General features: G+C 35.2%; 1 protein-coding gene across 2 annotated transcripts in view; it reads left to right on the forward strand.

The window, feature by feature from the left end:
* CNTN5 (contactin 5) overlaps positions 1–25155 on the forward strand; it is a 686534-nt gene that overhangs the window by 268221 nt on the left and 393158 nt on the right. For both annotated transcript variants that reach the window (XM_068669732.1, XM_068669723.1), the window contains exon 3: positions 22613–22742. In XM_068669732.1, coding sequence (XP_068525833.1) covers positions 22685–22742 — 58 coding nt within the window. In that variant the 5' untranslated portion in view covers positions 22613–22684. The remainder of the gene's footprint in view (positions 1–22612; positions 22743–25155) is intronic.

A 25155-nucleotide genomic window follows, 5' to 3' on the forward strand; every position in this document is an offset into this window, starting at 1 on the left:
CAATGTTTGTTTTTGTTTCCTTCCAGGAGCTATGTTTGCAACAGGCCTCCCTCCTTTTTTTTTTTTTTTTTTTTTTTTTTTTTTTGACAAAACCTGTATTAAACTGTAGGCAAATATAATATTTAAAGGTACATATTTTTTTTTCTTTTAATACATCCTTTTTCAAATTCTCTTCAGTTTCTCATGCTTTCCTAAGTGATTTTCATCTCTCTGTAATTCTAATATTTTTATTGCTGAAGTATTATTGATGGGATAAAATCCAAGACAACTGGCCAGAATTACTAAATCTGTCTCTGATAATACATGACTACTCTTAAGTACGAAAATAAAATCATTGATGTAGTAATAAGGACAGATAAGCAGAAAATATTAGTACATTATAATTTAATTTTAATATCTCCTTTAATTTGTTTAATTTATTTTTTTTAGCTGCTCATTTTGAGGTATATGTCTTATGAAATGTTCTTCAAAGTACAAGTATGTGATGCGGTTCTGCTGTGATTACCAGATATCAGTTTTTTTAAGAATTAAGAAAGTGTTTATTATAGGCAATAGAGAAGAGGAAGTACCCGAATTAGACCTTCTTCTGGTTAAGAATCAGGAAACATGGCCAGAGCAGACAGAAAAGCATTAGAGATTATTGTTTGTCTATAACACTTGTGATTGAGAGGAAATACATAAAGATCAAATGGTACCATCTAATAAGATCTTCTCTTTTGCAGAAAATAAGTAGGAAAGTTAGAAACCCACCTATGGAATAACACACACACATATATATACATATAAATATATATTTAAATAAAAATATATTGTTAGTAAAAAGAAGAAAAAAAAAAGAAGCTGAAATATTTTTTAAGGGATACTTTGTTTTGACCCAATGCAAAGAAAGGCTTTGGTATTCTTAACAGAAATGAGACATTGTTCAGACACTGTGTTGTGAATGGGTAGTTAAGATAGCTAACAAACAACTAGTTCCTATCTCTCACATACCTTTAAACATGATTTAATTGCAGGGTGGCACCATTATGTCTTAATTAAAGTAATTAATACAATATCTACTTCCAAATTATGATAATTATAAGAAAGAGCAGCTTTTGGAGTTGGCACCCAGTAAAATATTTTGTCTCTCCTGACATTTGTTTCTGTTTAAAATTTGGTTTGGTTTAATTTGGCTTTCTCTACCACACAATAATCTTTCTATGATTTTTATTGGAATTAACTTGGATTGTTCAGTCTCAGATTGTTTAGTGAAGATATTTAGGTCTTTTTCATTATTTTATTTTTATTTTAAGACTCTTCCTTGTAACATCTCCAAGAAAATGTATTGCAAATCTTTAGAAGAATTAATCTAAAAAGCCTAAAGGCTAACAGAGAAATAAACGATTCAAAGTTCACAGTTAGTTGCAGTCTTTTTATGTTTTATGACAAGAGGAGCAGTTGGCAAGACTGAACACCATGAAACATTAAATGAATTGTGTGAGTTTGAGAGCTAGCGCTCAAAACTCAGATAATCATATCACACTGATCACAAAACCTGATGATGATGTAATGAAGTGTCAACATCATCAATTATATTTAGTCTGTGTATGTCCTTGTTTTTACTTGTTTTCAGAGATAATTTGTACCTTTCACTGAGTTAATTAAATTGATTTTTTAAACTAGTCAGTGTGAACTACTTTCTACTGACTCCTAAATGTGTAATTTTAACTTGTATTATGTTGGATTAATTTCTGTCAGCTAGTTACTAAGCTGAATAATATTTTATTTTAAAGAGAATAATAATATTGTGTATATTGTCATACACAAATCTGTACCAGCTTAAGAATGATTCTAAGAGTTGTTGGGGGCAGTAAGTTCAATTTCTCTATCTACTTGTCACTTAGTTTAAATGGAGCTTTTATTGTTCACCCATATTTCCCACAACCCTAGGAAAAAAAAAAAAAAAAAGTGGGCTTGGAGCAAACGTGTGCTGGAACAGCTGTCTTTACTGTTAACATTGAAAACTAAGATCAGCAATATTGATATATTTAATGGAAAGATCTTGCAAATGAGGTAGAAAATAACAATAGTGTTTGAATCCTAAAGATAAGATAAGGTTTACAGGTGTCATGGGTTATACCTGGAGCGTGATATACATATCCAGTGACTTTCTGCACTATGTGTTGTAATCAAAATTGTTCCTGAAGGAGAAAGATAAATAAAGTCATATATTTTGATCATTCTGTCTTATTCATTTTCAAAAGACTAAACAGGTAAAGTAATTTACTTAACTGAATGTTACGGCTACCCAGTTGAACCTCTTAGTACATAACATTGGAAGTCAAGTAACTGTGTGATTTAAGTCTTTCTTTTATAGTGGCACATTTCTTGTTTTCTTTTTATGCTTATGTTTGTGTTTTCATACCAACACCTTCCTGAATTGCTTGCAGTTTACTTTGTAATTCCATATGCCAAAATACTGACATACAACTAAGTACTGAAATACATCATTTATCTCTAAACTTGTCCTAATCCTTCTAATATTTTGTTTGACGTATGTATGAGATGAAGTTGCCTGTAAAAAAAATGTGTGAGCAACTTGACATGGGGGGAAAAAAGAAAAGTCAAAACATTTTTACTTGAACATAGTATAAGTAGAGAGCACAGTGTCTGTTGTGTAATAAATTATTTTTACTGTTCTTTTTCTCAAATTAGTAGGTAACATATGTTACCATGAGTATCAAAACTATTTTTTTTTATTTTTTTTTTTTAATTAATGCAAAGGTTTCCAGAAAGTCTTTATATCATAGGAGTCTGGGAAATTAGAAGTAATGTATTCAGTTATTAAAATGAAATTTAAGTTTCAAAACTATTGTCAGCTTTAGTCTCAAAACTACCCTTGGTGCATCAGTCAAAAAATAACAAAAACAGATTTATTTTCCAAAAAGCCTCCTAACAATAATTTTAAAGAAAAACAAAAACAAACAAACAAACAAACAAACAAAAAAGAACACAGGGCTTTGCAATATTTACTCTTTAGGTAAAAATTATAAAAGTCACAATAAATTTTTTTTTTATTTTAGCTCTTTGGAACATTTTTTTTATTATAAAGATCATGTTAGATTCACATCTGGACATTAAACTGAAATATTTAGGTGTGATACTTGCCAAATAAAACTTGTGTAAAACTATTTTTTAAATTCATGAATACATTTGTACATCTGCAAGTACATGTATGTACAGATGCTCACTTCTGTTGACTTAGAATCTCTGAAGCTTTTCCAGCCTTCCAACCTTCTTGAATCCAGCCAGTTTTCACTGCACATCATTGGTATGTATCTCAGCCAGGAACCTGTGCTTAATGGATATTTCATGAGGAGAGCTGAAGGGATATAATAATGATGAAGGGTAGGTGATTTTTTTTCTTTTTGCAGGACAAGGGGCAGATAGGGTAATGAACACAATGAATGTAATGAACACAGCAGTGTTTGTAAGAGAGGGAGCCTGGTGCTAAAAATCTCTAATGGTCTGTAGATTTTTAAAATACTGTGTAAAACAAGCTTTAAAAATGGGCACATCAGACATTTGTAATTATTATGGCACTACCTTGTATACCTAAAGTAATGTATTTACATTTCCTGTTGCATTGTCAAAAGAACTACAACTTTTAATAGTTTGAAAAATGAAAATCTCCACTTTGACTGGCAAAGATTTAAAAATTGTATTATTGTTATATATTGTTATAAATGCTGGTCAGAATGAAAATCATTGTTGTCAGATTAGAAACAAGCACTCTTGCTCCCAATAGCTGTTTGGAGCTGCTGTCTAGTTGGCAATAGCTGAGTGAAATTGGCTAAAGAGATGACAGGAAATAGTGAGATTTTTCTGCCCTGTCCTTGGTCGTTTGAGTAAACAAACAAAAAAAAAAGGTCTTGATTTTTTTTTTTCTACTTCATTGTCTTTTTTTTTTTTTTAATTATTATTATATTTATTCTTAAAGACTTTTGAAGGGGATGGGGAACAATAACATTGTAGTACTTACAGGGCAGAAAAAGATTTCTCTGAATTTTATGCTTTTATTGTGAAGGAAAAAAAAAAAAAAGAAAAGAGATATTAAAAAGCGTGGAAGCTGATACTGCACTAACTTTCTAGTGTATTATATGCAAATATGCAAGGGCAGAGACTGGCCTGTAGTGGCCAATAAGTAAGGACAACTAGGGTAAGATGTGATACTGCAGTATATATAGGAATGGGAAACACAGCAGATTTATTTTTGGATTGATAACTGTTCTGTAATATTTAATCTCCTTGTGCTATAAGAAGTTATATGGGGGCATAATGCCATGTCTTTAATTGTTCACCTTGGTCATCAGTTGTTCACCTTGGTCATCAATGGTTGCCTACAATTTACACTGGAAAAAGACAACTGACAAAAAATGGAAAATTAACAATTTTCCTTCATTCTTTCTTTATTTTAATTTGCCAATCTGAACTTCAAAGATAAGAAGAGGTAATAAGGTTCTTCTCTAATATTCAGATAACTTTTACTATATGTTTTCTTCCCTTCACTGAATTAAAATCATAGAGATATGTTGCCTTCCTTATTCTCTGCCTCTGCAGCATTTAAAGTATTGGATGATCCCTAAAACTGGCACCTTTGCTATGTTTAGCAAGTCCTCAAGTCTTCAGGAAGTGGATAAGGTTCCTTTCCTTTGTCCCCAGTATAAAAGAAAAATCAAACCGAGTTTTGTTGAAGCAAAATGGATGGATGGGAAGGAATGGCTGTCTTCTGGTTCCTCCAGGAAATCTCAGAAACCAGGCTCCATGTTTCTCTTTCACTGAAGTTTTTAAATAGTCATAAAAATGAAATATCTCCCACTGATTTGTTCTGAACTATCCCATGTGTTCAGATTTCAGATTTTCCTTAGCTGGGAGATTAGCAGTTGTTGTACACTTATAGTGCTGAAGTAAATGATTTACACTTATAAATTTTCTTATAAACTTTTGATTTACCAGAAGTAGGCTAAGCCTTTCCTTAACTGTATAAAACTGTATAGTTACACTATGAAGAATTATCATGTTTCTAATGTCCCTTTGTCCTTGTTTACGTCTGGTTCAATTTGTAAAATCAGTTTAATTTAAAATCAGATTATTTTTTTAGAAAGCTTTGGCCATTTGACAGGTAACTTTGTGGGGCCAACATGTCCCATAAACACAGACAGAAAGGCTGCAAGTTAGTACTTCTCACACTTAGAAACAGTCATCAAAGAACAGGCAATATCTGCCTCTCCATTTTCAACAGTAATCCACATAATCATGTTTAATGGCACCCTCACTATTTTATTTGTAGTGTTTTGTTTTGTTTTTAAGCATTCCAACATAATGTGAAAAATAGAAGAGATTTTTTTTTGTCTTTCCAATTGTTCTGATTTTTTTTTTTTTTATTTAACGGTAGTAACTGTCAGAATAAACAATTATATAGATTAACTGTCTATTTTGTATTGATAAATTAATATAACTAGAATCTCAGGGAACATCCAAGATGAGAAAAATAGAAAGTATAGCATCACATTTTATTTTACATAACCCTGAAACCCTGTGTCCTTGGCATATTCTCTCCCTCTGCTGCTTTGCATGAAACCTCTAGAAAAGGGTAGAAAGGTGACAAGGTGTCCTGAGACAGTATTCATTCTCAGATGTAAGTGTCACTCTGGCTATTAGCCATCCTGCTATTCTCGTTTGGCAGCAGAGGTTAGAAATTGAATTGTAAAACACGTATGATTCCAAATAATTGTCAGAGAAGGAAGAGAAACACATTCACTCCCCTGCATCAGTTCCGCCTTGGTTTCTTGTAGCCACTGATGGGGACATGATGGGTTTCCATTTCTGGCAAGAGAATAGCTAAACTTTTAATGAAAGCAGACATCATGCCACAAATCTTCTAGAAACACAGAAAATCATCTTAAGTAGAGGCAGTGATGAGCTGGACACTCACTGCCAAACTAGTGACTGGAAACTATATCTTGATAGAGCCTACACTAAGTAATTAGTAGGATTTACCAGCACTTGTCCAACATGTATCAGAATATTGAGTAGCCCCAGGCTTGTATATAACTGGCTGATTTTTGCCTGATGCAATAGCAGAATTTCAGCATGGCATCGACAAAAAGTGCATAGTTCCTTCATTATATTTCCTTGCATTTTGCTGAATTGCTGTTCCTAGTTTGCATTTTATGGACAGTGTGAATTTGCCAAAGTGGAGTTTCTTGTACAGCAAAGAAAATGCTGAAAACTTTAAGTCATGTATTCTTTGTGTTCTTGTTTCTAAATTCTGTCTCTCTGCTTTCCTAAATGGCAAATAAATAAATAAATAAATAAATGAAGTATTTGTTCTCTGCCACTGAAAAAACTTATAACCATATAAAGAAAAAATAACAAATTTTGAAAGACAAGTTTTGATAGACATAAAAAGAACTGGGCAAGATAAATGGAAGTAAATGCTATTATTGCAATCAATGACATTGCATTTCTTCATGGGTGTTGGTTAAGGAGGATACCCTCTCCCCACAAAAAGTCTTCCAGAATAATTTATGTCAGAAACAAAACCAGCATATGAGCAAAAAATTCTAGTTCTCCTGACAGAAGTGTGACATCTTCCTGGTATAATTAGGGAAATGTGGGTACTCTATGAATAGAAGGGAATACTAAAGTTGTTTTCATGACAGTAAACTTAATTTTAGGATGTCAAAAATATAAAAATAATACAATACAAAATATATATACAAAAATAATACAATACAAAAGTGTCATTACAGCCACTTGACACAGATTGCAGAACTGGTAGAAAGAAAATGTTAAATAACTTGGTCTTCGCAAGCTCTCCTGCAGATTAGATAGTGTCAGTTTATGCAGAATTATCTTTACACCGAATTAGGTATGAATGTGTTGTGTGGGCTGGATAATCCCACTCAAATACTTGGTCTTGATTATACTCATGTATATTGATTATATATACTTGATTGTGTGGACTTGATTATACTTCCTCCCTTCAAACAGATCAACACTGTCACCCAACTTGATGTTGCCTGCAAATTTAGGTAGGATGCACTGAATCCCTTATACAGATTGTTGATAAAAATATTAGATAAAAATCTCCCCAATACTGAGTTCTGGAGAACACCACTGCAGACCAGCTAACAGGATTTATCTCCATTCACAACTTTTATGGCCTTGCCATCCAGACAGATTTTTTCACAGTGACTAGTACATCCATCCAAGCCATGAGTAGCCAGGAGAATTCTGTGGGAAACAGCTTCAAATGCTTTTCTAAATTTCAGGTGAACAAAATCCACAGCCTTTCCCTTGTTTGCTAAGCAGGAGGAGATCAGGTTAGTCAAGCAGGACCTGCCTTTCATAAACTTATGCTGACTGGATCTGATCACCTGGTAGTTCTGTACATTCCATGCAGTCAAAATTATCTGCTTCATGACCTTTCCTGGCACCCAAGGAAGACTGACAGGCCTGGAATTCCCTAGATCTTCCTTCCTGCTCTTCTTGTAGTTGGACATCACATTCATGAACCTCCAATCAGCTGCAACATCACAGCTAAATGACAATGCTGGTAAATAATTGAAAGTTGGTTGGCAAGCACTTCCAGCAGCTCCTTCAGTATTCTTGTGTGGATGGGTACCTTGAAAAGAATTAGTCTTACTAATAAAAACTGAGACAAGAAGGCACTAAATGCTTCTTTCCTCATCTGTTGTCACTATGTTTCTCCCTAGAGTCAACAAAGGATGGAGATTCTCCTTAGTCCTCCTTTTCTTGTTTATGTACTTATAAAAATATTGTTAATTGTGTTTTACTGTATCATAATGAGGTCTTTCAACTTTAGGCTGCTAGGAGTTATATCTATATCTAGATAAGTTATATATAATCTAAACTCAGAAATGACAGGATGCTTGGATAACATATTATGGATGAAAATTATAGTAGATCATTTATTTGCATGGATAAAGGAACCTACAATACTCTAGTTCTGATCAACTGTCATTCCAAACACTTTAATTTTCCTTTAATGATCAGGTAAAAAATCCAGTTAGAAAATAATGAAGGCAGTGGTAATATGGAGTGGACTATTTAAAAGAGGCAGCCAGGATGTCAGCCTTCCTACTTTATCACTAATACTGCAGGAGGTTTTACATTATGGTATCCTAGGCTTAAAATTAAATGTCAAATTCAATTTGTCACTGAAAACATGAAGTGTGTTACTGCCCTTAGAGGGGTAACCTGACAGCATAGTTTCATAATTGGTGTCTGCCCTAATACTGAGTTAAAATACAGGAGGAGATATAATTTGACTGCAGTCATATCTTACTCTTTAAAAATAAACAATCCATCTCCAGATAGACTTAAAACACTTTTGGTTGAAATTTGAGCCCTTAGTAAAGTTCACTGGCTTTATTTAAAATCTTTGGGAAAATAATGTTAAATACAGTATGATAACAGATACAAACCTCCCTGATGGGATCATGCCACCAGTTATGTCTTTATGTCTCTGACATTTAGCCCATAATAAAATGAGATTTGTGAAAGAAAATGAAGAAGTGCTTATTCCATTTAGAGTACTTTATTTTTTTTTCCTCTTTATTCAGACAAGCTTGTGTTTTAATAATGAGATTTCTAATCCACTTTAATATCCCACCATTATATCTTAGTGAACTATCTGCCAGATAAGTAATAATAATGAGGTATGTTTAAATATAAAAATGCATCTTTAAATATCTAGATGCTTTTAGTGCTGGCTGTAATTAGAAATTTAAGAAACATGTGCAATTAAATATGCTCATAAAAAAATAATAATAATAAAAAAAGATACATCTCTGTAGCACCAGTCAATTTGTTGCATCATTAATATTCTTCAACATGGCAGTTTAAAAATATATTGGAGTGTTTCAAGTGAAAAATAGATAAGAAAAAAAAATATTAACATTTAGACCACCATAACTGTTTCAGAACAACAGCTAAGTGTTTCAAGTCTCATTTGCAAACTAATTTTATTTTCAAAGATGTATTTTCCAATTTCATGTCTTTATATGGAATATAAAGAATATATATATCTATAGCTCTAACAGCTAAGTTTTCAAAGATTATTTATTTTTACTGTCAATTAAATAAATTGTTTCTTGGTGAGATCTTACTGCACTAACTAGGTTTGCTTTTCTAATACTAGAAACAACTATTAAAAATAAGGAGATCATCTAGTTCAACCATCTAAATAAAACAAATAATATTTTTTGTTGTTGTTATTCTTTTGAATAGTTTGCGATTGAACTATACATATATTTCTAAAATACATTCACTGTTAAGAGTGTTTTCAAAAGTGTCTAAAATGACTTGTGTCTTTTAAGCTTAGGAAACTTTTATCCTATCTTGAAGATGTAACCCTTTTGACCTGTTTCATTTTTGCAGAGAATCATCTCATCTGAATACATATGCAGTAACAACTTACACATATGTATAAAAAAAAAAGCTTATGCAAAATCCTTGCAAAATGGAGATGTACACTTGTCAAAGGGATCTGTATCTATAGATCCCCTCAGCTTGTAGAACACTTGCTTTCTTCTTTCTCAAATAATGACAAAATATGACAGAAAGTCTCCATGTCTTTAAAGCAGAATATTTTCCTTAGATGTATGTTTCTGTCTATTTTTAAGTTATTTCTTAAATTAGACATCTTATATTGAAATAAAGTAAAAGAAAATATTTCAATAAATTTTGACTTCATATGTCAAAATCACAGAATCATGGAATCATTTAGGTTGGAAGAGACCTCCGAGATCACCTAGTCCAACCTCTGACCTAACACTAACAAGTCCTCCATTAAACCGTATCACTAAGCTCTATGTCTAAACATCTTTTAAATACCTCCAGGGATGGTGACTCAACAAATCACTCTTATTAACCAAACTTGAAGACTGAGCTCATGTGAAATTCACCACAATGGCTAACACAGATACTGACTTGGACCTCACAAAAAGTAGAGGCAAATTTTTGTTAGAAAAGAGAGACTAGAATCTGAGGGACTGTGTGCGGGTGATCTCCTTTGGTCGGCTCAACAAGGTGCTGTGTGTAGGGGGGCACATTTGAAGTGCTTCTACACAAACGCATGCAGTATGAGGAATAAAATGGATGAGCTAGAAGTCTTGGCCCAGTCCCACAGCTATGACATCATCAGCATAAGTGAAACCTGGTGGGATGAGTCCTGTGGCTGGTGTGCTGCAATACAGCAGCACTGTTACAGGCTCTTCAGGAGGGACAGACTGGGTAGGCAAGGTGGCAGGGTGGTGATGTATGTGAAGTATGGGAAGGACTATGTGAAACTTCAAGTTGGCCATGGCAAAGTTGAGAGCCTCTGGGCAAGGATTAAGGGATGAACAAAGTGGATGTTGTAGTGGGAGTCTATTGAAGACCACCCAGCCAGGACAACAACGCTGATGAATTATTCTTTGCAGAACTATGAGATGCCTCGAGATCAACTCCCCTTGTCCTTATGGGGGTTTTCAACTTGCCAGACATTAACTGGAATCACCACACAGCTGACATGAGCAAGTCCAGGAGGTTTGTAAAGCACCTAGATGATAACTTCTTGGTGCAGGTGCTAAGGGAGCCAACTAGGAAAGGTGCCCTCCTAGATCTGTTGCTGGAGAACAAAGAAGGTCTTGTGGGAGACGTGGCAATTGGTGGTTGTCTTGGTCATAGTGACCGTGAAGTGATTGAATTTAGAATTTATGGCAGAAGGAAAACTGCCACCAAAACTTCAGCCCTGGATATGGGGAAAGCAGACTTCAGGCTGCTCAGGGAACTAGTCAGCAAGGTGCCCTGGAATGCTTTTGAATGGCATTGGTGTCTATCAGTGCTGGTCAATCTTTAAGCACTGCCTCCTAAAAGCACAAGATCAGGCAATTCCAAAATATCGGAAGTCAGGCAGGTGGGGCAGAAGGCTGGCCTGGCTGACCAGGGATCTTCTACTGAAGCTTAGGCGAAAAAAGAAAGTGTATGGCTGCTGGATGGAGGGCCAGGCGACAATGAAGGCATACAGGGATGCTGTTTGTGTTTGTAGGGAGAAAATTCATGTGGCCAAAGCCCAACTAGAATTGAAGCAGGCCATGTGTCCTGGTTTCAGTTAGGACAGACTTAATTTTCTTCCTAGTAGCTGGTAGAATGCTATGTTTTGGCTTAGGATGAGAAGAGTGTTGATAACACGCCAATGTTTTAATTGTTGCAGAGCAGTGCTTACACCAAGCCAAGGACGTCCCAACTTCTTGCTCTGTCCTGCCAATGGGCGGGCTGGGGTTGCAGCAGGAGGTGGGAGGGGACAGACCCTGGACAGGTGACCCAAACTAGCCAAAGTGGTATTCCATACCATCTGACGTCATGCTGAACAATACATAGGGGTGGCTAGCTGGGGGAGTTGGGTGGGACTGCTCGGGGTTAGCATCGGTCAGCGGGTGGTGAGCAATTGCATGGTACATCACTTGTTTTGTACACATTTTTACCAGTAGCACTATTATCATCGTTATTGTTATTATTATTATTGTTATTATTATTTTCCTGTCTAAATAAACTGTCTTTATCTCAACTCACGGGCTTCAATTTCCCATTTCTCTCCCCCATCCCAGGGAGGGATGGGGGAGGGTGAGTGAACGGCTGTGTGGTGTTTAGCTGCCGTCTGGGTTAAACCACAACACCATGACTGTGGGAGACAATAAAGAAGGTTTTTTTAGATATGAGGACAGAAAAAGGAGAACCAAAAACAACATAGGTCCGCTACTTGATAGGGAAGGTCTCTTCACAGACAATGACACAGGCAAAGCAGAGACGTTTAATGCCTTCTTCACCTCTGTCTTCAACACTGATGACGGGCTTCAGGACCCACGATGCCCAGAGCTGGAGGACCATGATGGTGGAAATGACAAACTCCCAACTGCCCCTGAATGTGTGTGGGATTTGCTGCTCCACCTGGATCCATACAAGTTCATGGTTCCGGACAGGATTCATCCCAGGGTGCTTAAAGAGCTGGCTGATGTCATTGCAGGACCTCTCTCAACAATTTTTCAACAATCTTGGGAATCTGGAGAGGTCCCAGTAGACTGGAAGCTGGCAAATGTTGTGCCAATTTTCAAGAAGGGTAAGAAAGAAGACCCTAGCAATTACAGGCCTGTCAGTCTCACGTCAGTGTCTGGTAAAATTATGGAGAAGATGATTCTTGAAGTTACTGAAGCACACCTGGGGATAATATGGTCTTTGGTCCCAGCTAACATGAGTTCATGAGGGTTAGGTCCTGCCTAACAAATTTGATTTCCTTTTATGATAAAATCACCAATCTAGTCAATCATGGGAAAACAGCTGATGTGATCTTTTTGGACTTCAGCAAGGCTTTTGACATGGTTTCCCATAGGATCCTACTGGACAAAATGTCCGGCATACAACTTAACAAAAACATTATACGATGGGTGAGCAATTGGCTGATGGGCAGGGCTCAAAGTGTTGTGGAAAATGGTGCCACACCGGGCTGGCGGATGGTCACTAGTAGGGTTGTCCAAGGCTCCATTGTAGGCCCAGTCCTCTTCAATGTTTTTATAAATGATTTGGATTAGAAAGTGTTCTGAGCAAATTTGCTGATGACACCAAACTTGGAGGAGTTGTGGACTCAGATGAGGGTGGAAAGGCCTTGCAAAGAGAACTGGACAGATTGGAGAGCTGGGAGATCACCAACCACATGAAATTTAACAAAAGCAAGTGCTGGGTCCTGCACCTGGGACGGGGCAACCCTGGCTATACGTACAGACTGGGTGACAAGACGCTGGAGAGCAGCCTAGAAGAGAGGGATCTGGGGGTCGTGGTAGACAGCAAGTTGAATATGAGCCAGCAGTGTGCCCTGGCAGCCAGGAGGGCCAACCGTGTCCTGGGGTGCATCAAGCACGGCATCGCTAGTAGGTCAGGGGAGGTGATTGTCCCGCTCTACTCTGTGCTGGTGAGGCCTCACCTCGAGTACTGTGTGCAGTTCTGGGCACCACAGTATAAAAAGGACATGAAACTGTTGGAGAGTGTCCAGAGGAGGGCGACGAAGATGGTGAAAGGCCTGGAGGGGAAGACATAGGAGGAGTGGCTGAGGTCACTGGGCCTGTTCAGCCTGGAGAAGAGGAGGCTGAGGGGGGACCTCATCACAGTCTACAACTTCCTCGCGAGGGGGAGTAGAGAGGCAGGTGACCTATTCTCCTTAATCACCAGTGATAGGACCCATGGGAATGGTGTTAAGCTGAGGCAGTGAAAGTTTAGGCTGGACATCAGGAAGAGGTTCTTCATGGAGAGGGTGTTTGCACACTGGAACAGGCTCCACAGTGAAGTAATCACTTCACCAAGCTTGTCTGAATTTAAGAAGCATTTGGACTGTGCACTTAGTCACATGGTCTGAATTTTTGGGTAGAGCTGTGCAGTGCCAGGTGTTGGACTTGATGATCCTTATAGGTCACTTCCAACTCGGGATATTCTATGATTCTATATAATACTGCGCTTTTTCCAATTTGGGGATTGACAAGGAGAGAGACATATCCACACTAACCAATCACAAAAATCTTTTCATATACAAACTGCTCTTTGTATCTCCCATCATCTGCAAGCATGAAACAGACTTCCACTCACTGTATGTAACCTACATCTTTTTGTATCAGTGTCCTGACAGGCTGGCAGTATCATGTTAGGCCCATAATCAGAAGGTAAGTAGGTATTAAAGCATCTCACTTTTTCCTTTACATACATTTGGGAGTCTGCCCTGTAGGTACCTGATTGATAAAGTGAATACGATTTCACGTCTTAGGCACAGAAAATGTATTAATTATTTTCACATACAGTATTGAACACCCTGGTACACAATATAACCTGTTATGTCAGAGATAATTTCTGTGGAAGTAAGGATAAAAATGAACTGGATTTACAGGCCCACAGAGGGTTTTTGACCACTACTCCAGGGCACATTATACATGCAAAAATCTGCAGGTTTTCATATCCTTGTAGAGAGCTGAGTGGTGACATTGTTTTGTGTTATTAAAATGCAGAATATCATTAATCTGGCAGTCATATTAAGTAGAAGGCTTAAGCTGTACTTATTTATAAAGGTTGATATAATACCAGATGCAAGTGGCAGTCAAGGATATTTATTTAACTGCAGTCCTCTTCACTCTTGGCACTAGTTGGCTGCTGCAGAACGGAGGCCAAGATAAGCTACTCCTCTTATGCATTAGAGGTAGATCTGCCGAGTACAGCTGAGAAACAGAACAACAGCAGTCATGCTGGTCCTATCTTTGTCACTAATCCTCCCTCTTGGCAGAGAAAAGACAACTTCCCAATGTGATTATTCTGGCACATGTTATGATCACCCAATGGAATTGAAAAGTAAACAAGTAGGTCTGAAAAGAGTAGCATAAAATTGTTTTTGTTGTTGTTGTTGTTTGTTTGTATGTTTGTTTGTTTTCCCCTGAAATTTTAGGTAGTAAAGAAATCGAGTCCATCACAAATAATGCAGGGTGAGGTCAGGTCATGGACACAATTTTATATTTGTTCATCCTCAAACTCCTATGTGGGATTTAATAAAATTGTTTAAATATATTTCTTGAATAATTAAAGCAAAATACTGAAGAATATCCATCATAAAGAAAGGCTAATTCATTGCAAGACCTCAGGGATAGTAATGAAATGACCAGTTAAGTTTCTTAGGTTTTGTGGAAACTTTCATCCTGGCTTGAACAAACAAGAGAAGACTGACATCAATCAGTTTTAGCTGTCTGAAAGTTAACAATAATTTTAAGTAGCTGACTACACTTCTGCTTCAATCAGGTTAAAATCACAGCTAGCACAAAATGAAGTTGTTCATTGCACTCCACAATAGCTTCTGAAAATGGTTTGAATGCATTTTCCTTTAGCTTACCCATTTCCCTTTACTGACTAAGAGGAGAGCTTGTATAACTAAATTCTTCAGTGTCGAATTACTTATAGTTTTCATCTTTACTCTTAACGTTCCTAGTACCTAGATGTTATTAATACTGGTGCAGCTAAAAACAAATATTAATGAGAGTGTCATAAATTCTCATGGGACTTTAAGAAACAACCATTAATAAAATTTCTACAGATAACCAGAGAACTTAACAGTGATAGTTGTGTACTAATCTCTGTTACTCCTTCTACAGCTTCTGATAAACTAAAAAATCAGTCTGATTAAGTCAATTTGTGTTGCAGTGCTCATTTGCATATCCAAGCAAAAGCAGCAGCAAGGATTTTTGTATTGCTCTATCTGCAGCTGCTGCTTGTTCTTTAACATGTGAGCTTAAATTTAGAAAATGTCATTCTGTTTGAGAAATGGGTTGAAAAATCCCAAATAATTAATTCCACTGCAGTTCTTCTCAGAAGGCCACATCTAAGAGGTATTTATTCACTCTAGAAAACGTACATGACATACTGTGAGCAGCACAGTCCTGCAAGGTTGTACCCATCCACTACATAAAGGTTTATCCTGATCCACTCCACTTTCCTGAGCTGTACCCAAATCTAGATTCAGATCAATATTCAAGTCAATACAATCAAATAGCAGTGCCTCACTAGTGTTAGCTTAGAGAAGCTGTAAAGTATTTCTGCAATCGTCATTTCCCCCTGAGCACACTGATGACATTTTATGTCTAATTTACAATAAGAATCCCAAAGAAGATCTAGCTCCTCTGACAGCTAACATTGAATGATCCCTGAAATCATTCAACATTAAACAAGCTTTCCTGGTCAATGTTTTTGTTCATCTCCACCATGCTTATTAATGATTTATTTCATAAAAAAGTAATAATAGACAAAGTAAAAATGCAGTCATTTGGCAGAAATGTTAACATTTCCTTTTGTCCAGAGCTTGATACATATGTGTTGTAGAGGGAGACACTGTATTTCATATTCAAAAAACTAATTTTAAAATATGTACTTGCAAATATATTCAAATACTAGAAAGTAATCAAAGTTTAATATGATATTAATTTCTTATTTTGTGGGTACTGTGCAGAGTTTTTAAAACAGATTTCCTTCATCTGAATAATTCACAACTTCTTGGACTAAGAGACATTTTGAGATTTTTATTCAGCACTTGCAATCAAATATTGTTTTGTTTTTCAGCACAGTAGTCCAGATGTTCATTGACTACTATAGAAGTTGTGATAGATCCACTTTTCAAAAATAACCAATTTTCTTCTTTTGCACAGTAGCATTCTATGTTTATTCGTAGAAATTGATTGGTTTCTTTGAAAGCTATATTAGCATCATAAGTAAAAAAAAAAAAAAAAAAAAACACCACCACCAACAACAAAAAAAACTATAAAATATTAATTTAGATAGTGAAAGTCCTAGTTGCTTGCAAGGAGGAACCTGACAAGAAAAAGTTCTGCTGCAGAATAAACTTTTAATGTTGTTAGCAGTAAATTAAGTGTTCATAAAAGAATGCAGAAATTGTTTTACAAAACTATGAAAACTTGTGCTTTATTAAATTTCCTTTACAGTAGGTTAAACTATTATTAAAACTTGAAAATAAATGATCTTCCCTAGTGGTTATAATCAATCCTGAAAGATGTCTTGCTGTTTACATTGGCTTAACATCATTCCACTTCCATTTGTCCTATACAAAAATCCACTGATATTTCATTTTAAATGTGTTTATGGTATGACTTCTTATCAAACATTAACTTAATATAATTTTATTACATCTAAAGAATTTTATAAACAGCATTGTCAAAAAGTCTCTGGACTGAACAAATTATTTTTTTATTGAAAGCAAGTGGGAACATGAACTCAATAGAGGTTATTTGTATTGTGTGTAACCAATGTCTGTCATAATCATGGTCTAGTAGTTGACTTTATATATAAATATACCATCAGGGAACTCTTAGCAGGCATTTTTTTTTTTTTTGTAAAAAAATCCAACAAAATTATCTCCACTGTTGATGATGAACTTTGTAACATCTGAGCCTTTGCTTTTCTAAAGCCTTAAATTCTCCATGGACTGTGTGTTACATGCATGAGAGCAAGGAAGACTGACTGACCTGCTGACTGTGCCAATTCAATTCAATTCACGTCTTCCAAGTCCTTATTGAAGTAAAGGTTGTTCAGGGAGGGACAGAGGCTTCAGTGTTGATTACAAGGCTTTATTTCAGTGATTTGATAGGTGGATCTTCAGTTAGATCTCAGACCTTTTCCAGGAGTATAGCAAGCCTTTTATAGAAAGCCCAGTGATACTTAACATTTATTGCAAGTTTTGCCACCTTGAGGAATCATATTAGCAGTCTAGTTGGATATTAGGGAATCCTCCAAATGTGTAGAAAAATATTGCCTAAAATTACAACCAAAATCATCCAAGAATATCTGTTCTTTCCAGGATATGTTATTTTCCAGTTCAAACGTGGGTGGCAATAGCTTAATTTCTTATTCTGTTCAGTTTCTTCTCTTCTAAGTTCATGTAAAACATAAGAATTGCTTATCACTGGACATTTCTTAATTACCTGTGAATATGTTGAATATGTTTTTTTTTCTTTTTTTAATAAAGAAAAGGGAAAGTTAAATAATTTGAAGTGTCAGTGATGAGTTTTCCTCTACAGGAACAATACAGTTTCCTTTTGTACAGGAACAATAATTATTACATAGCAAATGTTCCTCCCTTCCCCTCCCCTCCCCTCCCCTCCCCTCCCCTCCCCTCCCCTCCACTTCCCCTTCCCCTTCCCCTTCCCCTTCCCCTTCCCCTTCCCCTTCCCCTTTCCCTTTCCCCTTCCCCTTCCACTTTCCATCTTTTCCTCTCAGCAGTGTAGTCACTGTAGAGAAAGACTGGCTTTGCGAGAGGGTGTGGATTCAAGTAATTATCTCATTCATGTTGGTACAGATAAGCTGCTAAATATGCATATGATTGAAAACGGAAAATAAGATTGTGATAATGGAAGAAAGTTCTTTAATATCAATATCACAGTATCTATGCTAAAAGCTTCACTTCTTAACTATTTTAATTAAAAAATCAGAAATCATCATAGTTCCATACACATTAACTGCCAGAAAAAAAAAAAAAAAATATTAATGATAGTAGGTGCTATTAGTAGCAAAAGACTGTGATTTTACTAAATCTAGTTGAGGCTTCTTCTACAGTAGTGTTGACACCATTGCATAAGTACTCATGTTTATTTTGGACTCAGAACCATGAAACAATATCCACTCTTTCACTACTAGCCAAAACAATTCATTAAAATATACTGAATGTTCTAATAAATTGTCTGCATTCAGCACACAGAATAAAGACAAATTGCAAAGTAATTTGACTGAAATTCAGGGGAAAATAAAGAACTATGCATAGTATCATGGAAATTAAAAATCACATCTGCTAATTCTTTGTGCATAACAAGAACTTAAATTTGTTAGACAAATTACTTGCTGCACATTATATGCATCAACCTTATTTTAGATTTCTGATTTTTACAACTTACCACCAGGGAAAATTTGTATATCTGCATATTTCATGAAGAAATCAGCACATGAAGAAAGTTCAATAAATGCTACACATTCCATCCTTATTAAAAAAAAAAAAAAAAAAAAAAAAAAAAAAAAAAAAAAAGGAGCTTGCTCAAATCATGCTATGTTACAAAGGAAAACCATAGAAAATAATAGGTTCTGGACAATTTCATTTTCTTTCATAGCACTTAATTTCTAATGAACCCAACAAACTGTTCCAAACAGTTGGATTTTTGTGAGTTCTACATTTATATATATAAAAAAAAAATAAATAAATAAAAAATAAAAAAATAAAGTACTGTTCAGCTGAAATGTTTTAAAGGCCTTTTTAGTGACATCTTTAGTTGTATTATTTTCCAGTACTAAGTGATGATATATTTTGCTCTGTCTTGTTAGGGTTAAAAAGCAAATGCTTGTTGTAAAAGATTTCTCACCTTGGGCTTGGGATACCCAGGACCGGGAAATAAATAAATAAATAAATAGATAAATCCACAAAATTGAGACTTCAAAACTTTTTGTCTATATGTCCACAAGTGACCTAACAAACAAGCTAGTTTAAAAACAAAACAAAACAACAACAACAAAACCACTTCCTTCCAAGACTTAACTACTTATAAAGGAATGACACTTTTTTTTTTCTTAATTTTTACTTTTTTTTTAGAAATCAGATACTCTTCATAACATGTTTAGTGCAGCTTTGGTCTTTTTGTTTGGTCCTCTGAGTAAAAGAATTCTTCAATCACCCAGAACTATCTAGAAGCCAGAGCCTAGTCATCCAAAAATCAGATGACAGCCATTGATAGTAGAGAAGCCTGGACTATAACCCTTCCTAAATTCTCCATTAGAGATTAGAATATATGCTAGCATTTATATATAGCATATATATAGTATTTTCATGCACCTTAACATATTATTTCACAGAATCATAGACTTATTACAGTTGGAAAAGACCTCCAAGAATCTGCTCCAGCCATCCCCCTACCACCAATGTCACCCACTAAACCATTTCCCTGAGCACCATGTCCAACCTTTCCTTAAACACTCCCAGGGATGGTGACTCCACCACTTCCCTGGACAACCCGTTCCAATGCCTGCTACTCCTTCTGAGAAGAAATGTCTCCCAGTTTCCAACCTAAACTTCCCCTGGCACAATGTGAGACCCTCTAGTCCTATCACTGGTTATCTGTGAGACAAGGCTGACCCCGAGGTCCTCACCATTTCCTTTCAGATAGTTGTAAAGAGCAATAAGGTCTCCCCTGAGCCTCTTCTTCTCCAGACTAAACACCCTAGTTCCCTCAGCCACTCCTCATACGACTTGAGTTCCAGGCCCTTCACCAGCTTCGTAGCCCTTCTCTGGACATGCTCCAGAGCGCTGGACCCATAGGCAGTATCAAAGTCTTTGTCAGACTCTGAGTGTTCCTCAGAGTCTGAGTCTCAGAGTGTTCCTCAACTCTTTGATTTACAATATCCCTACCATATTGCTCTGCACTCCTTTCATCTGTACAGCCAGTTAAATGTTTATCAGGTATCCCTGAAGGACCAAGATTATAAAAGATAAAGATATAATATTTTCTTTATAATAATAAGCAAGATTTCTAGGTAGGTAGATTTTAAAAAAAGCTACAGAATGACATATTTTCCGTTTTCTTGTTTTGGTGACACTTCTACTGAGATAAACCAACATATTTATACAACAAATATCTTAATAGGGTTGTCAGTGTCCAACATTCATGACTTAGTTCACAGCATCTCCTTGTCATTAGACTCTGCTTCAACATATTAATATCGCTGTGGAAGAGGACTGAAGTTTGTTTTACATGTACATTGATTGGGTCAGGTTATATAGGTCACAGTTAAGAGATGTCACATAAAAGTTGTTATAGCTGTTTTCCTTGGCTCCTTATCTGGTGCAAATTGTAATAACTCTGTTGTGTATAATTTTTATTCCCCTGGAACTTCAAACCATTGTTTCAAGAATGCAATGAGAAATTTATATAAATTCATCTTTCATTATGATGTTCCCATTGCTCAGCTCTAACTATTCCTTATGCTGTTTCTGCTCTGTCAATTACAACCTTTAATATAATTTTTTAAAAGTCTGGTCAAATAGGCACAGTAATACCTTATGATAATAACAATTTCACTCTTTAATGCTGGAAACTTTGTTTTATTTTTCTCTGTTTATGCAACAGAGAAATCACCAAGTCAACTTGGTAATTTCTGTGTTGCACCACTATAAAAACAGCTGAAGTAAAAATAAGTAAACATAAGTCAAGACAAGTAAAAGAGAAAGAAGACTGATAAAGATGAGGGTGCATGGAGGGGTAGTTGAGCTCTACCCTCTTTAACAGATATGACCATAAGGGGAAATTTAAATATTAATGAAAATACTTATTTCCCAAAGGCCTAGCCAGCAAAGAATGCTGAAAGAGATAATTTACTAAGCAAAGGAACAGAGTGACTGAAAAATAGATTATCACTGAAGTGTAAAACAAAGGCAGCTGACATTAATAATTAATTGAGGAGGTTTCCTGTGGAGGTTTAGATGAGCTACAGGCACTATGAGTCACTTGGCTAGCCGACTGTTATGATCCCTTTCAGAGAAACTCTTATTAATGTGTACATCCTGTTTGCCTGGTCTGAGTTACCTGGAAGGAAGTAAAATCCTAATTGGGAATTTTTATCTGTATTGAAAGCTGTACCTGCTGTGCTGTATAAATGAAAGCTGACAAGTTACATGTTTAGATTGTTGCAGGAATAACTACTGGCACCTAAATAGAAGATGTCATCTTGTTCTCACACTGTGTTTCTCTATACATGTATGCATACATGCTTGTCCTTATATACAGAGGAAGGACTGCCAAAGTATTTTACAACTGGAGATGCTCGGAGAGCAGCTGAATTGATATGATACAGCAAGAACCACCTCTTAAACTATGAAATTATTATTATTATTTTTTTCCCCCACAACAAATGTGTTGAGATTTGCCTCTGCTTATTTACTGTGAATATACTGTGAACACACGGTATAGGTCCCCAAAAACAGGAGCTGTGGCATGTAACTAAACTTATTGTAATCTGAAGGCATCTTATTGTCCTCAAAATTGGTCTAATAGGGGAAAAAAAGCCACACTTTTCTTTGTTACCTAGTGCATTGTTCTGCTCTTGAGGATTGCTCTTACAGTTGCGGATCACAAGCAAAAGGGGCTGAAGGTTCCTTGAGCTCCAAGAAGAGGATCTCAAAGATTTCCTAAATACATACAACTAAGTGTAGGAAATGAACTTATGTTTGCAACAATGTTTTTCAAATCAAAGACCAATAATACACTTATGTCCATACAAGACCATCTGAAAATCCAATTTTGGATGGAGTTTCTGTTATGGTTATTGAAATTATCAAAGTGATAACTAAGAACACAATGATCAAACATGCAATGTACAAAGGTGTATGTGCTAAGTATGGGACAGATAGGAAAAAAAAAATGTGAGGAGTGGTGGAGAGAGATAAGTATGAATAGTCTCTTTTGTATAAAAGGCGTTTGTTTCAAATATAATGGTAGATTCTTTGTATATTGAATAAACAGGAAGAAACTGGAACCTATTTCAACACAATTTGCAAGTGGTAAAAATGCATGAATTTTCTTAAAGAAAATTATTTTTTTAGTGCTGAGCTTTCTAAAATGCTGTATACCAAATATCAGCATATTGCTTTCAGGAAAAGAAGGACACATGCCAAGCTATATACTTCAAATATGTTTGGTGTGAAAGATATGTGTTCTAAGCTTGGTGTTTTGGAAATTAAAATCTGCAATATACAGCTTTGGAGTGATAACCATGCACAATATCCAAAGCATTACCACAGAAATTTCAGCTATTAATACAGGTAACTACTGGAACAATATCCCTCTGAGTATCTGTCAGATTACCTGCCCTTTTACATAGAGAGTTCTTCTGAATTAGACTTTTAATTGCATTAAGACCAGCTTTGTCTTTTGAATTGCTTACCATATTATTGCAAGACATTTTTAATTTTCTTGACAAAGATTTGCCTTTGTCTCACTAGGCTAAGCTTTAATGAAGAAGCATCAACAAAGCTAACTGTTGCACAAAGAGGGACCGAAGACCTTTGTGACCAATGATGTGGTTGTCATGGAAACTGTTTCTGTTTCTGTCACTCACCGGGAGCCTTTCAGGTAAATCAAGACAAAACCAAGAAAAATCTGCTTATTATTTGAAGATTTTTAACTGCAAACAGACATAGGAATATGTAAAAGCATGCCAGAGATGATAACGTCATTACTAAAACTACATGCCTAAGTGGTGTAATTGTAAAAAAATATATTAACAGATTTAAAAATGCTGTCCATCTGCCTTTAATTCATAGGTAAACCTGAATAACATTAAAATAGACAAAAGCTAAGTATCTTACTTGAAAAAGAAATGCTAACTTTATTATTAAAAAAAAAAAAAAGAAGAAAAAGAAAGAAAAAATGATTAATTATGACAGTGTTTTCCTAAAGACTAACAGGTGTAGAAAGCTTCACATTGGGATTTGTGAATTCTTAACCATGTTCAAATTTTAGAAACTAATTATTAGGTTGTTTTGTTAATACTGTGAATGTTTTATTGATCATTCTGACTTTTGTCTGTCTAATAAGTATATTTCTTCTTCTCACGGCATTAACTTGGTTGGCTTTATCTTTGATAGTAATAAAACGAGTTAATCAATATTCATTTAGACTTCTCGTATGGGAATTTTTGCAATTTGATAACATATAGTCTCCAATTGATTTTTTTTTTTTTTTTTTACCATATGATTTTCATAATGCTGGCCCTTCTTCTCCCTGTCAGTTAAGTTATTCTTTTCTCAAATTCTCCCTAAATTTATCATTTTGTGTCATCACAGGATCAAATCTTGTTTGACAATATTCAGTGAAATTATATATTTGAGGTTGTTATAATACTGTGATATTGGAGACACAAATTTACAGAACTGCCTATGGATATTCCTTGAATGTATGTCCGTTGGAAGCATATATGAAATGGTCAAATCTAATCTGGTTTTCCTAATGTAGCTTCATTATACTGTGTTATCTAAACCATTTTTCATTATCACTCTCGAACACGGAGCGTTCTTCTCTTTTGTCCTGCATTATCAGGCATGTTTGTCAATATTTGTATGTTGATGGTTCTATAAGAGTGTTAAAACCAAGCATATTAAAATGTAATTTTATTTTTCTTAAGTTGAAGATTGTATTTTTATTGATACAATTTCCAAAAATTTTTATGCAAAATTCAAAAACATTTCAGAAATTAAAGTCTAGAATTTCTGCTTATGAGTTATGTCTTTAACTTTGAAAACTGAGTGAAGTCAATGTCTGGCAGCAGGTATTAGAGTGATATTAGTGTACCTGAGTATGCATTCTATTTCTCAGAAATCTTCTTGTACTCAAATGCAGTAGAGTAGTAAAGTAGTAGAGTTTGCTCCAAACAGAATTATCTAAATCTATACTATAGCATTTTGCAAAATGTATATAACACATTTCGTATGATGGCACTTTCACATACTAAAATTGCAAATGCATGAAGAAGTTTCAGTTGTTTATGTCAACCACTGCTTAGGTAGATATATTAAACCAACATTTTGCACAGGTTTTATAGCATTAGCAGTGACCTTTTCTAATACAGCATTAAAATATGTAACTACTTTGGAACTTAAAGTCAGTATTTACAGATGTATTTTATTCAAATAACATTAATGTCCTGAAATGTCTTTCTAGTCATTCAGCACAATGTTTAAAATTAAATGACTATTACTCTTATCTGTTTATTTGCTACTTATACTTGACAGTTATAGATTGTATTCTTCTTTATACATTTCATTTTGTCTTGTGATTCTGTAAGATTCCTAAAGGTTTATTCCATATTAATGGAGTAAATTTAGACTCCTGTAAGAAATCATTTTAAACTACAGTACCTGTTTTTACATGTTGAGGTTCCTAAAATGTATGTTGTAGCACATATATTTCTCTCATACACAACAATATTTTTAAATAATTTTAGTTGTAATAATCACTTATTAGAACATTTAATGCTATAGAGCTGAAAGATAAATAAATTGGATTCAAAGGTATTTTAATTAACTTGTCAATGTACCTGGTAATTTACTTTTTCTGTACTTTTCACATTTTATTACATAATTCTGCATTTATAGCTGCTTTTGCATTGCAGCACTCACTAGAATATGTTTACAACAGTAAATAGTTCTTACCGTTGATGCAGCCTGGTAAGTTAGATGCCTGAATGCACTGTTCTTAAAGAGCAATAGATATTGATGCTGCTTCAGTAAGATAAAATTCATCCAATTCCTGTTGTTTTGGGCTATGTTAAATTCAGTACTTATCCATTAAATCATCAGATCATGCGATCATTCTTATCAGCAGACTGTTTGGAAGAGAGTACTACATTGTTGTATTGATTTTGCAGTGTTGAGGGAAATCATCCAAGAAAAGGAAGATGACCTCTGTGGTTTGTGTTGACTCTATTTTTATATTATTTTTATTTTAATGCTGACCCAGGTATTTTGGGCTTTGCTTATGCATAAAT

This window comes from Anas acuta, chromosome 1 (genome assembly GCF_963932015.1).
Source record: "Anas acuta chromosome 1, bAnaAcu1.1, whole genome shotgun sequence".
NCBI classification, from domain to species: Eukaryota; Metazoa; Chordata; class Aves; order Anseriformes; family Anatidae; genus Anas; species Anas acuta.